Here is a 14718-nt window from a genome sequence, read left to right on the forward strand (position 1 = left end):
TTGGCTCAGTCACAGCATCTGCCCCAGGGACTCAGAGCATTTTCAAGGTCTGGGAAATCAGAGCTTGCAGTTCATCTTTATGAAAGAACTGTATCGTAGTTCTATATCGTTCTAATTCTGGGGGAATTTCATTATCTTCAAGGGAGTGAAGATTGGTGTCATCATCCATGCCATCCGAAACTCCATCAGGAAGTCCTGCCGCTGCTCTAGCAGTATTCCAGCGCTTAACAGTAGGTCCTGGCAAGGTTCTTACCTGTGACTCTGCTCTGAGAGCAATACAGAGGGCTGAAGATTGCACCTGGAGAATAGATTGTAAGCCCTGAAAAAAATTCTACCCACAAAAAATTAGAAACATGCAATCCAGGAAGTATTTGAGGCACACTCACTAAGGGGGTTATTTTCCAACTCGCATTATGGCCTTTTCGCATGGTGCGATGCTAACTTAAAAGGGGAGGAGTTGGGGGCGGGATTTTTGGAAACGTGGGCTGGCTTCACACTTTGCAAAGCCATATCGCACAGTTTTAACGTCGAAAACGTCTACAACTTTTTCAGTGACGTTAAGCTGTGCGATATGCCCATAATGCAAATTGTGATTTTTTTTCGCAAATTGCGTTTTGGGTATTTTAGGCTGGGGAAGGATTAGAGGAAGGCCCTGAGATGGGGGAGAAGATTGGAGGAGGGCCCTGAGATGGGGGAGAGGAGGAGAGCGCCTGTGGGGGTGGCACCATAGTAAGCAACTATTTATGCTACTATAGGAGGCCCATCTAGTAACTAGAGGTGAGGTTTAGGTAGTAGTGTAGGGGTTAGGGGCTACTTTGACATGCAGAGTGAGACGTACGAACAGAACAGTACACTCTTGTGAAGATTTGATGTCCTTCGGAGTGAGGAAACTCACACAAAGATGAGATTTGTACAATGTTCTCTCAACCTAGCTTGATGGACTCTCCATGAGAGAACATTGTACAAATCTCATCTTTGTGTGAGTTTCCTCACTCCGAAGGACATCAAATCTTCACAAGAGTGTACTGTTCTGTTTGTACGACTCACTCTGAATGTCAAAGTGGCCCCTGACCACTACACTACTAACTAAACCTCATCTCGAGTTACTAGGTGGGCCTCCTATAGAGATATAAATATCTACCTACTAGAAGGTCCATATAGCTAGTCTCAGTATCTCTCTCTCTCTCTCCCCCTCCCCCCCTAGTGGTTGCAGGTAGGAACTGCAATAATTGTAGTATCGCAAAGTGTGAAAAAGTTATTGCACTCTGCGGTAATACCTATGCGAAGCGCTAAGATAGCCTATTTATCGCAATCTGCACTATTATTTTAAAACACACCCCTCTTCCTTTCGCATGCGATATTTGATGAATCTAGCCCTAAGCTACCATCCCCTGCAGAGGAACCAGTTAGGGGAGTTCCAAAATCAGGCGCCCCACCTAAGCCATCTGTATCCAGGCCTATATCTGGCTGGGAAGAGCCAGGCTTAATGAAATCAGAAGGCGGCAATTCTACCTGAGCCTCCATACAGTACTGGCACAAGTTAGCAAGCACTCCTGGTTGAGATGCCCAAAAATGACAGGCAGCGCAAACAGAAAGGCGCTTCGCCTTCTTAAGCACAGGCGTCATAATGGCCGACAGTGCATTTGAGCGGTGGCCGGAGACATGAGTCTAGCTGGTTTTTTTTTTTTTTTTTTATACGTCCAAAACCACTAGGCGTTCCACAGCTAGGTGTTCAAAACTTAGGCACCCCAAAAATAAGCGTAACTTGTGCACACAGGTAAGCCTGTGGCCACTTAAGGCACTGCTTAACTTAGAAGCACATAATACAAGGCCCGAGTAGGAGTCCAAAACCTGGACGCACAACCTGGATGCACAGATAGACGCACATACCAAACTGGCAATCCTGTAGAGGGTAGCCTAATGCTGCTGTAGCCTACTATGTGTTGCGCAGCAAAAAAGTGTCAGAGCAGAACCTAGCCTACAGAGGCTGCTCAACCTGCCAGGCTGCCCACATCCCTTGACCTCTCACGGAGTGGGACGAACATCGGAACAGCGCCTGAGCACGGAGACCAGGATAAAAGGAGGAAGCCCTATGCTACAAAAACCTCCTTTTTACATCTCTGTAAATATTTTTTTTTTCTTTTGTTGAGGGACAATGGAAATCACCTCAGTAATTCTCAACTGAGGGATCACTGCAAGAAGTGGGGCAAATTTACTTTCCTTATTTCTCCTTTTTCAAAATGAAGCAATCCCCAGTAAGGAGATGCATATCCACCATCTGCTGGAGACAGAGAATTCTGGCAGGCTGATATCACTGCAGGGGTATATATACTGTGACATCAGTTTGCTCCGTCCCCATCTGCTGGTTGTGGTGCATAACCCACTTGTTCTAAATTCATCTGACTGGACACTAAGAAAGGGGGTTAACACTGCTTGGCCCCAACATTTTTTTTTTTTTTTAAGATATCGAGGGGGCGGATTGACCACTCTTTGAATGCTAGATTTTTTTTTTCTATGTTTGGTAAGCCAGCGAGCAGCAGCAAAGAATATTCAATGAAACATTTATCTGGAGACGTTTAATTGAATATTCAGCTAAAACTTATCTGGTTAACTTTATCTGGATATCTTCCTCACTTGCCAGCTTACAGAATATCGACCTCTTAGTTAGACATCAAAATTGTTTGTTGAACTGTATTTACTTACAGAGATCTCTTACGAAAGGCATGAATTCCTGATTCTGGCTCAGAGGTAGCACAGAGCATTTATATGGAGCTACTATGGCTGGGAAACTGAAATACTGCAAAAGAAAAGAAAAAAAATATCAGTTCAGCTAATAATCAAGAGGTCAATATTCAAAAACTTAATCTGGCTAAGCCCCAAACTTAGCCAAACAAAGAGGTCCATATGCAGCTGCTAAGCAGCTGAGTTGCATATACGGTTCCCAAGTATTTAAAAGTTATCCAGATAAGTCTGTCTGACTAACTTTAGCACATGTCTTCAGCACGATCAGAGTTAGCCAGATAAATTATCTGACTATCTCAACTACTCCCAGTTATGCCCCCAACCCGCCCACCACTTTGCCAGCTAACTAGCTGGATAAGTAGTTATCCGGCTAAGTGGTGCAGAATATGGACATTAGAGTATTTAAATGTCTCCCCCCACTGATCAACCACATTTTAGTCATTTTTCTTTTCTTTTTTAAAGGCAGGCAGGGGGTATTCCAGGGCAGCAAAGATATCTGGTTAACTTAGCCACATACCTCTGAATACTGGCTAAGCTAGCCAGATATCTCTCAGACTGCCTCAGTGCAGTCCTAAAGTTATTCGGCCATAGGTAGTCTGACCTTGCTACTTAACCAATTACATTCAAAATATAGCCAGTGAAGTGGCTGCAAAATCAAACTAAAAAAAATATATATATATATTTGGAGCCTTCAAGCCCAATCCCCCAGTTCCCACTCCAGAAAGCATTAAAATAAGTGTAGGCTTAGCATGTAATACCCCAACCCTCCAAATTAAAAAAGCCAACAACAAAAACAGCAGGCGTTAGCAACCTGAGACCACTCCCCTCTCTCTTCCCTGTTGTGGAAATCACAAATCCGCTCTGCTCCCCAACCCACCCATCTGCAAAACCGACTCCATCCTAGTCCCAATTCCCCGGATCTCTGAAACCCCAACCAGGAGCATGGTAGTGTTTTACTTGCTTCCATCTGTTTCCAACATTACTTTGATAACGCTATCATCATACACTTCCTGCGGTGTTGTCAGAGCTCCCAGTTTGGGTTTCAGAGTTCCAGGGAGTGGGGTTCAGGAGGGTAGGAGCAGCAGCTTGCAACTTTCCAAAAATAAATATTAGGGAAAATGGGGGTGGGGGGGTGGGGTGGCCTTGGGGTGCTAACAATCAGAGGGTTTTTTGGTGGGTTTGGCGGAGAGTCTGTGTTGCGGATGGGAAGACCTGCACTTGTTAAAGAAGATGTAGGGACTGTAGAGCTGAGTAAACTGTGTGGATGAAAGACTGGATTTATTTATTTATTTATTTAGGGCTTTTTTATACCGACACTCATGATACCAATCATATCGTATCGGTTTACAATAAACAGTGGTGCAATAACATTAACAACAACGTGAACAATAGGCTAGGAGAGAAGAAGAGAGTGAAAGTTACAATAAACAGGGGCACTTGAACTGGGAGGAGGAAAAGCCAGAGTAATGGCTAGCATAGAACTAGGTAATATTTAGTCTCAGAAATAAATAATATAAAGATATATACATAAGGCTATAATAGACACTAGTATTCAGGACTGAATGTAATCAACTATACATGGTATCCTATACCTAGTTGTAGCAGTAGGGGATGTCATAGATCGGGGAAGGCTTGTAGAAATAGCCATGTCTTGAGATTCTTTCTGAATGTCTGCGTGCAAGGTTCTTGTCTAAGGTCTGTGGGCATGTTGTTCCAGATGGTTGGTGCTGCTGCCGAGAAGGCTCGATCTTTAGTGGATGAGAGGTGTGTGAATTTGGCTGGGGGGGGGGGGTGTAGCGTACCTTTGTATGCTTCTCTGATGGGTCTGGTAGAGAAGTGTAGCGTGAGAGGGTTGTGTAAGTCGATGGGTGTACTGTTGTATATAGCTTTATGGATGATGGTGAGACACTTGTGTAGAATTCTGAAGTTTACTGGGAGCCAATGTAGGTTTTTCAGGATAGGTGTGATGTGGTCTCTTCTATTGGAGTTTGTTAAAATTCTGGCCGCCGAGTTTTGTAGCATCTGCAGTGGTTTGGTGGAAGAGGCGGGGAGGCCTAGCAAAATGGAATTGCAGTAATCCAATTTGGAGAATATAATGGCCTGGAGTACCAATCTGAAGTCTTGAAAATACAGTAGCGGTTTGAGTCTTTTTAATACCTGCAGCTTGAAGAAGCAGTCTTTGGTTGTGTTGGTGATGAACTTTTTTAGATTTAGTTGGTTATCAATTATAACTCCTAGGTCTCTTGCTTGGTTGACCAGGGTGTTGTTGTGACTTGTGTGTAGGCTATCTTTGTGGTTGAGGGATATAAGGAGCATTTCTGTCTTGGACGTGTTGAGTACAAGGTTTAAGGTAGTAAGGAGGTCGTTGATTTCTTTGAGGCAGTTGTTCCAGAATTTCAGTGTTTTTGTAAGGGATTCGGTTGTAGGGATCAGGATTTGGACATCGTCGGCGTAGAGATAGTGTTTGAGTTTAAGATTCGTAAGCAGCTGGCAAAGGGGGAGAAGGTATAGGTTGAATAGTGTAGGAGACAGAGAAGAGCCCTGAGGAACACCTCTTGTGGTGTTGATGAGCGGAGATTCCTTGTTGTTGATCTTTACTTTGTAACCTCTGTTCGTGAGAAAAGAGTCGAACCATTTGAAAGCCGTACCTGTTATCCCGATGTCCGAAAGTCGTTTTAGAAGAGTGGTATGGTTCACCGTGTCGAATGCTGCTGAGATGTCGAGGAGTATTAGCAGGAAGGAGTGCCCAGAGTCCATACCCATGATGAGATGGTCTGTGAGGGAGATGAGGAGGGATTCGGTGTTTAGAGCTTTGCGAAATCCATATTGAGATGAATGGAGAATGTTGTGATCTTCCAGGTATTCTGCTAATTGGGTGTTAACTATTTTTTCCATGATCTTTGCTAGAAAAAGGTAGATTGGAAATAGGCTGGAAGTTGTTGGGTTCTCTAGGATCTAGATTTGTTTTCTTAAGAAGGGTTTTGAGGGTGGCAATTTTTAGGACGTCCGGGAAGATTCCTTGTGATAGTGAGCAGTTTATGATGTCAGCTAGGAATTTGGAGATGCAGTCTGGCACCGATAGAAGGAGCTTGGTTGGGATTTGGTCCAGTGGGTGGTATGAAGGTTTCATTTTCTTTAAAATTGATCCGATTTCCAGGGAGGAGGTGGGTTCAAATGACTCCAGTGAGGGAGTCATTTGAAACATGGATGGGCCATCATGTTTCTATGCTGAAACTTGGTGTAACTTTAGGGTGGATAATGCTGGCAGGCTGTTATAAAATTACCTCCGCCACAAATGCAGCTCAGAACTAAGAGTATCATCACTCTTGTTTTTCTATTTTACATTTTTTCACTTACATTTTTTCTTCACTTTGTTTCATACTTCTTTCTTTAGCAATGTTCACACAAATCCAGATATTTTTCAGATTAAAAATATAATAATTTACAACTGAGAAACATGTTCCAAGTCTGTCTGAATTTATTACAGAGAATGAGGAGGTAGAAGGGGGAGGGGGCTGGAAGCTGAGAACCATGCTTACCGTCCTCTGCTCGTCGCCCTCCCGCACATGGAACGTGTGCTCTAAGACTGTGTACATTATTCTGCCCAGACCAAACGAGGGCTCGATCACATTAGGGACGATGTCCTCAACTATGACACAAAACAAACAAAAAACAGGATCTTAATCAAAAGGTACCAAATTAAAACCTGGTTTACAGAAGTACTCATTAAAAAAAAAAAAAAAAAAAAACCACACAAAAATATACCTCATAAAGTGAATCAAAAACCGATTGCAAGCGCACTGTCTTCTTATTCTCATATTTATTCTTGCTACTGAGAAACAGTTTGGCATCAAAATGTTTTAATATTAGTTCAATTAACAAAATCTAAAAATGGTTATTTCTCTTTTGAAGTACATGGTGCAGATTTTAGCTAGACCTGCACACAGATATATATATATTTTCTACTGTTATTTGACCTTGGATTTTGGTGTGTGCCTACTTGCCCAAATTAGGGAGATTAACCAAGAATATTCCAGGTGCTTTCTTTAAAATGGTAAAATTTATTTTTACTTTCTAATTTCTTTTCCTCGAGTCCTACCAGATCAGTCCAGGTAAGTGAGTTATGCTCCCCTACCAGCAGATGGAGGCAAAGAGCAACTGGTTTATGTCATCCTATACAGGGTCCTATGCTTCCCTCAGCCTACCGGTAATCTCTATAACAAGATCATATAACTTCTCCCCACACCTCCATTTATCAGTGGGGCTTCACAGGGACAGAAAAAGCAGCAATCCACTCAGCCTTGGGAGACTCACTAAAAAGATGCTTAACATGGGTCCAAAATGTAAGGTGAAACATTATATTCACAGATATCCTCAGCAAGACGAGGAGGAACCTCAACCCCAATAAAGGAACAAAGAATGAAGGAAGAGTGCAGCTTATACCACTGGCAGTCTGGGATGGTCCTGAACTGGTCTGGCCAGACTCAAAGAAAAGAAATTGTCAAGCAAGATTCAATTTCACCTTCTTTATTTTGCTGCCAGACCAGGCCAGGTAAGTGGAATGTACGGAAGCCATCCCTCAGAATGGATGGGATACTGGCTAGGCCTGCTCTTCAAAAGCCTGGACCAAGGATGGCATCTTCTCTGGTTAAAATATATAACTGATAATGAATGAAAGGATCCCCAAGTGGCCACCCTACATAGCTCCAAAAGAGAAACTAGGTGCAGCTCCACTCCCAAAGAGGCCTGGACCCTGGAAAAATGGGCCCTGATACCACTAGGATTTGACACATTTTTTGAAATGTATTTGGTGCTGCCGGCCTCCTTGATACATCAAGCAAACAAAGCTTTAGAAAGCAGTTTCTCCTTTCCTTCATCCAATAAAAAGGATGGCAAAATGGTCAGATGACCAGAAGAAATCGGTCAAATATTGTAGAAGCCCGCTGCAAACATCTAACTGGGTGAAAATCTTCACAACCCTCCTCAACGAATAATTTCTAAAGGATGAAAAAAAACAAACCTGATTAAGATGAAATTGCAAAAAAAAAAAGGGATAGAATTGTGTGGATCACAACCATCTCATCAGAGAATTTGTGATGGGGCTCCCTAAAGAAGATAGCTTGAATTTCTAAGATCCTCCTCACCGAACCTACTGCAACCAGAAACAACACTTTGACGGTCAAATCTTTTAGAGACACTCATTTGAGGAGCTCAAAGGGGACGCTAACCAAGCTCTTAGAGCCAAATTTAGTCCATGAAGGAACAGACTTCCTCAAAGGCAGCCTAGTATGTTTCACCTCCCCTTGGGGAAAATTAAAAACAACTGAATGTCCTGCAAGCAATGACCTGCACATTGAGAGAATTAAGTGCCACCCTTTTTTTCCAGACCTTATGTAAGGTTAAAACTGTAGCCATGGTCCCCAGCCACAACAAATCAAGCCTAGCTGCATACCAAGACTCAAAAATCCACCACACCCTCACAGAAACTAGTGAGGTGGATATCAAAAATAAAACTGAAGACTTGTTTCTGGGGACTTACAACTTATTTAAAACAGCCATGGTACCAGAAGACTGGCGGGTGGCCAATTTGACGTCAGTTTTCAAAAAAGGGTTCCGGGGTGTTCCAGGAAACAACAGACCGGTGAGCATGACGTCGGTACTGGTCAAAATGACTGAAACAATTCTTCAAAACAAATTTTTTACCGCATAAATAAATAGACATGAGGGAGAATCAACATGGGTTTTGCAAAGGGAAGTCTTGCCTTACCAATTTCCTAAATTTTTTGAGTGTGTAAATAAACATACAGACAAGGGTGAGCCAGTTGATACAACGTATTTGGATTTTCAGAAGGCATTTGACAAAGTCCCTTATGAGAGACTCCTTAAGAAATAGGGATTGGAGGCAGTGTTCTACTGTGGACTGGTAACTGGTTAAAAACCAGGAAACAGAGGGTAGGACTAAATGGTCAGTTTTCCAAATGGAAAAAGGTCATTCGTGGAATGCCCAAGGGGGTCTGTATTAGGACCTGGGCCATTTACATATTCATAAGTGATCTAAAGGGACCAGGACCATTTAGCATATTCGTAAGTGATCTAGAGAAAGGAACAATAAATGAAATGACCAGATTAGTAGGGGACACAAAACTGTTTCAAGTCATTAAAATGGCAGTGGATTTTGAAGAACTGCAGAAGGATTTTGTGATACTAGTAGACTGGGCATCTAAATGGCAGATGCAATTAAATGTGAACAAGGGCAAAGTAAAGCACGTAGGGAAAAATAATCCCAACTACAAGTACACAGCAAAAGGACCTCGGACAATACCTTGAAATCCTCAGTTCAGTGTGCAGCAGCTATCCAAACGGCAAATAGAATGTGAGGAATTATTTCAAAAGAAATAGAGAACAAAACCGAGAATATCATAATGCCCTTGTGTAGCTCCTTGGTGCGGTCACACCTTGAATATTGTAAAGAATTCTGTTCGCCCCCATCTCAAAAGGAAAGACATGGAACAGATACAGAGATGGGTGACAAAAATAATACAGGGGATGGAAAAGTTCCCTTATGGAGAAAGGCTAAATGAATTAGGTCTCTTTAGGTTGAGAAAAAAAAAAGATGATTGCGAGGGGATACAACTGAAATGTATAAAATCATGAGTGGGGTGGAATAGGGAACAGATATTTACCCTTTCAAACAGCACTAGAACTAAGGGGCACACCATGAATTTAGCAACTGGCAAATTTAACACAAAACGTAGGAAGTATTTTTTCCCTCAGCGCACAATCAAGTTATGTTATCTGTTGATGGATAATGTGGTCAAAGCAACATAATGGGGTCCAAAAGAGGATTGGACAAGTTCCTAAAATAAAAGTCTACAATCTGTTATTATCCAGTTATATTTGAGAAAGCTGGCGCTTATCCCTGAGAGCAAACATAAGAAATAGATCAACTATTGGGGAACTGGATGAGTTCTTGTGACCCAGACTGGCTCGATGGACCTGGGCTCGACCCAGAATGGCACTTATGTTTTTTAGCAGGCCTGTAAAAGCATAGACACTACCTGATCAGAATAACCTTTCCATGCTAGTCAAGTTCTCTCAATGGCCAGGCCATAACACACATTCAAGCTGGATCCTTGTACCAGAAGATCCCTGCTCTGGGGAAGCCTGAGGCGTTCTTGATACTCATGAGGTCCGGAAACCAAGGATGTCAGGCAGGCTGAGATAAGCACGGGACCCTATGCTGGCTGCATCAGCAAACCAGTTGCTCTCTGCCTCCATCTGCTGGTAAGGGAGCATAACCCACTTGTCTGGGCCAGTCTGGCAGAATAAGGAAATCAGATATATTTTTCACTAATAAAAGCAAATACTAACCTGCATAAAAACAATTCTTATTTGAACTATATATAACCTCTATCCCTGTCAGATATGTTTGCCCCGTTAAAAGGTTAAGGGTGAATGGGTTCCTGTAACATTTGACAGGGATGTTTTCTAGGTTAAGAAAAGTTAAATTATTTTTAGCACACTCTGGGCACTGCAAGCTTCTTTTCATGAGTATCTTTATAATCCAGCAGCATCATTTTTATGATTCATTTCTGGATATTTCCAGCTTCTGGCAATGCCTATTCGTCCAAGGTTAGGGCTAGGGCTCCATAATCCATCATTCAAAGCAGCCAGGATTATCCTCATTTATCCAGCCTGGGTAAATGAAAAGATGGTCCTCAGCCAAGGTACAGACCACACCTTCCTTTGAAGACTAGCTCAAAGGCATCCTGTGGTCAACAATATGCGTCACTGAGGTGCAATAGTCACTCCTCCAACACCCCACCCACTCCTCCTAAGGGGCTATGAAGTATTCCCAGTCCTGGCTGACTCAAGCAGCAGGAGCAGGTTCTAGAATGAACGAGAGAGTCTTCCAGTACAGCAAAGCATTAGTCCTGCCAACTGGGCCATCAGGTCAGAGCAAGAAGTTTGTTTCCACCCTGTTGCTGAACGCTTACATAACTGCATCATGAATCATTTCCATGACACTACAGAGAAAAAGTATCTCCTCCCCCCCCCCTTTAAGGGGCTTAAAATGGAAGATTCTCCAGCATTCCAACTATTAAATGTTGTGCACAAATACCTTCCATATAAATAATGGGCCTAGGTCCAGTCACATCAGTCTGTTGAGGCCCAATGGTGTGCACATGCGTGTGTGCCTGCAGACGTGAGCGCCCATGAGAATCAGGCAACCATACTGGGCTGGAAGGATGGGGAAAGCAGGTCAGGGTGCCAATTCTCCTCGGAGGAAATTTCATCGGGTGAACTACTTTATATACAAATACGCATTCCAATGGCAAGCTGCATCCCAGAACTTTTGAATTTTGATCTGCTAAGTCAAGACTCTCCCAGCCACTAACTCCATACGTGAGTCTCGACATGCACATTCTCTCCTGTGAGCATAGGGACCCAACTACAAACAATGAATTTGTTTTAATCTAATTTTTTGCCAGTGAATAAATTTAAATAAATCACAGACCACCAGCAGGAGTGCTGAAACACTACCGCCTTACCGTGCAAAGTCTTCTGGAACCTCTTCACAGTGACCATGTCCTTCGTCAGTATAAAAGTTTTCCCTTCAGTTTCAATACTGAATTCCCTATTATAAAAAAAAAAAAAAAAAAAAAAGGAATCACACTGGATGAGAAGCTAAAAATGTTCAGCGATAAACTAACTTAAAAACTTGCTGCTTCCTCCTTGTATAACTTCTGATAAGCAATTAGATACAGAGCTACCAACTTCAAATTCCTGCAACAACAAAAAAAAGTGTATGTATGTATAAAAAAACATATTTAAAGTATTCCAAAAATAGTATTCAGGGGTCCTCCCTGCTGGTGAAGAAAGGAGGGCAAATTGGAGCTGTTAAAGTGTTGATGCTCTTAGCATTTGGGGTCATGAGGCAGAAAGTAAATTCTCTTTGGCATTCAAGCAGAACAAAAGCCAAATCTAACATCTAGGTCGATATTTAAAAAAAAAAAAAAAAAAAAAAAAAAAGAGTTGTCCAGCTAACTTTGGCGATTGCCAGACAAATCTTCAGGGTTTAAATCTTAAGCATCGCGTAAGTGGTGTTCACAAAATCTACCCGAATAAAAAGAGGCGGGGCTGGTAATGTTCCCAGGATGGGGTTAAGCTTTGTGCTCTGGGCGCTGTCCAGATAAAATTGTCTGGGTAAACCTGGTCAGGAAAATAGCTTTCCTAAAATTAGCGCACATAAGTCCCATTGAATGTTCGGATAAAGTTAGGCGCATAAATTTAAGCTTGCAACTTTCCTTCACACTTGCTTGCTGAATACTAACCCTATTTATTTTTTCTGAAGTTCAGTCTGATCAAAGCAAGAAAATGACCAACATTTCTTAGAAGACCGAGTGTATTAATCCCATGCTTGTTAACTTATCAGCCTGCCGGATTCTTTCTTTCCTCTGTTGATGGTCTACTTAAATCTGCTCTTGTGCTAAAGATATTTTATTTCTTCCCCCTTCCCATCATTTTTTTGAATAAGGTGTGCTGCCTTTCATGATGTCCCTGCCCTTTCCATCTCTCAGGCTGCCCCTTCGGACGTTCGCAATGTTTGTGTGCCAGAGGGATGTGCGCGAAGCTTTCTGACAGACACCAACACATAAATCCCCGATATTACTGACTCACCCCTGCTGTTGGGGGATCTGTCAAAAAAAGAGTTTAAACAGCTAGCCACTTTCTCTTAGGGTTAAAACGAGCCTCAGAAAAGAAAAATTGAATTTTGATGTACTTGTGAATTTTAATTGTCCACTGGCAGACAGAATAAGTCGCTAAGAATTATGGCCATTGTAATATTGCAAAACGGACCGAGCTGTGAAAGCGAAGTGGAAAGGAAGTTATTGCAAAACATTCCCAGCTGAAACATGATCCTAGGAGAAGTGCATTGAAGGATTGTAATTGTACTGCAAACGTTACCTGAACAAAACATGACATCTGACATTTTTCACCTTTTTTTTTTTTTTTTCATTTTGGCTCTGTCAAAACAGGGCTACCTATCAACATTTTCTAAAACATTTCCAAAGGCGCACGTGGCAAGCAAACAGCATCCTGAAACTTAAAAAAAACCAAACCAAAAACGACGAGTTGACAGGAAATTCCTCCTTACCCTTTCTCATGAAGCAGCTTTTCCATTTCGGTAATGTAACACTCATCGCAGATGGCCAGATATTCCAAGACCAGCTTGGCATCTTTCTTGTATGCCTTGCCCACCGCTCCCTTGCTTGCATCAAACTGGACGACGTTAACTGTTTTGTGCACAGGGAGTTAAGGAAGCCAGGAGCATGCGAGACGCACACACACTTTGAAATCTTGGCTGTGACCGACGCACATTATTTGGTGTGGTTGATGGCCACGTCCTCCCTTTAGTCAAGAAATGAACTGACTGCTTAGTGAACATCATAAGCGTTAGAAAACAGTTCAAAGAAAAAGATAATCTTTCACAAGAATTACGCTGCAAGGAAACCCGTGCGGTCTTTGTGTGAGTCCTCTTGAATGCATAGAAATAAGGCTAGAGAAACAAACGGCAGGTGATGTCTTTTTTTATTGAACTAGCTCAGGAGCCCAACTGTCAAACTGTCCACGTTGGGACCCGGTTCTCAGATCGCAATTCTGGCCCTCGAATTCAAGTGCAGTTTTCCTTTGAAACTCTGTGAGTTCGAAGCACCCAGGGATGTTTGTACCCGCTTCCTTTCCATGGAAAATGATGTGCAATAGATTTTAAAATGCAATCCACAAGTATTATTTCCTGTTCCCAACCAAAAAATAAATAAAACAAAAAAAATCTGCACCTCCAGCAATGCCGCCTCTCAATAATGTGGCTGAACGCACGTGCAGCACTGTGGAACAATGCATGAACCTTTACCCGCACCGAGGGAGGACAGTTATGAGACAAGCTGATTAAATGAAGGTAACACTTTTTACCCACGTGAATTGCTTTGAAAACTGTCCTCTTAATAAGTTGGGGGGCTAGCTTTCAGGTTAGTCCAACAAAAAAAAAAGCAAGACCTGCAGTTTGTCCGTTGGCTCAAGCTTCTTGTGCGCTGCGTGAAAAGAATTCCTTCCTCTTCTCATTCCAGAGCAGGGCTGCCAAGTGGGAAGCCTGACCTCCATCTACCCCACCCGCTCGCTTCAAACACTGCTGGCCTGACGCTTCATAAGCACTAGCTTCACTACAAAATTCTGAAGTAAAATATCACATTTTTTTAGCTGCATTCTGACTTCCTCCACAGAGCCTCAGCGAAAGGCCGATGTCCTCAACGTGAGAAAGTCACAGGCTCGCTCTCTCTCGTAGACATTTAGGAAGCAGAGTCAGCAGGAAGCGGCGCCTTCCAACATGAGACCCAATGGCTAACAAGCTCGTATAGCAATTCCCAAGGAAGGACGATTGCTGAAATAAACTGAGCTCGGTTCCAACTCACTGCAGTAAGGTAAAAAGAGACTTTCCTACAGAGCTGCCAGGACCCAGGTCCTGGAGGGAGGTTGATGGACACTCCTGGCTTTCTGATATTCCCCCCTGATGCACTTTGATAATCGGAAGGCTGATCTCAATGGAAACAAGCAACAAATATCACAATGCATTTAGTTAAAGACGAAAAAAAATAAAATTAAAAAAAAACAAACTCCACAGTGGAAAGCAGGACATTCTAGATCGTCTCAGTTTAAACCCTCCAACCTCATACATTTCTCATGGGCAATAAAACAATGTTGCCTCACATCCTTACACTCCCTTGCCCGCCCTCCCAACACACTCGCCTACTTTAAAAAGTAGAAAGATCCGATGCTCCCCTCCCCTACCCCCATGGGCCTACTTCCACCACAAGGTTTGGATGAGCTGGGTCCAACAGTTAGAAACTAGAATTGGGGGAAAGGGGGCACACAGAGAGACACAATCAATTTGATAAAGCCTCTGGTTCCTTGAATCAA

General features: G+C 42.7%; 1 protein-coding gene across 1 annotated transcript in view; it reads right to left on the bottom strand.

The window, feature by feature from the left end:
• Positions 1-14718, bottom strand: part of GARS (glycyl-tRNA synthetase) — a 70919-nt gene that overhangs the window by 13151 nt on the left and 43050 nt on the right. Inside the window, exons 12-15 of the mRNA XM_029588366.1 lie at positions 12902-13047; positions 11295-11380; positions 6282-6391; positions 2704-2797 (exon numbers count right to left, since the gene is read on the bottom strand). Of these exons, the coding sequence (XP_029444226.1) occupies positions 2704-2797; positions 6282-6391; positions 11295-11380; positions 12902-13047 (436 nt within the window). The remainder of the gene's footprint in view (positions 1-2703; positions 2798-6281; positions 6392-11294; positions 11381-12901; positions 13048-14718) is intronic.

Source organism: Rhinatrema bivittatum, chromosome 2 (genome assembly GCF_901001135.1).
Source record: "Rhinatrema bivittatum chromosome 2, aRhiBiv1.1, whole genome shotgun sequence".
Lineage (NCBI taxonomy): Eukaryota > Metazoa > Chordata > Amphibia > Gymnophiona > Rhinatrematidae > Rhinatrema > Rhinatrema bivittatum.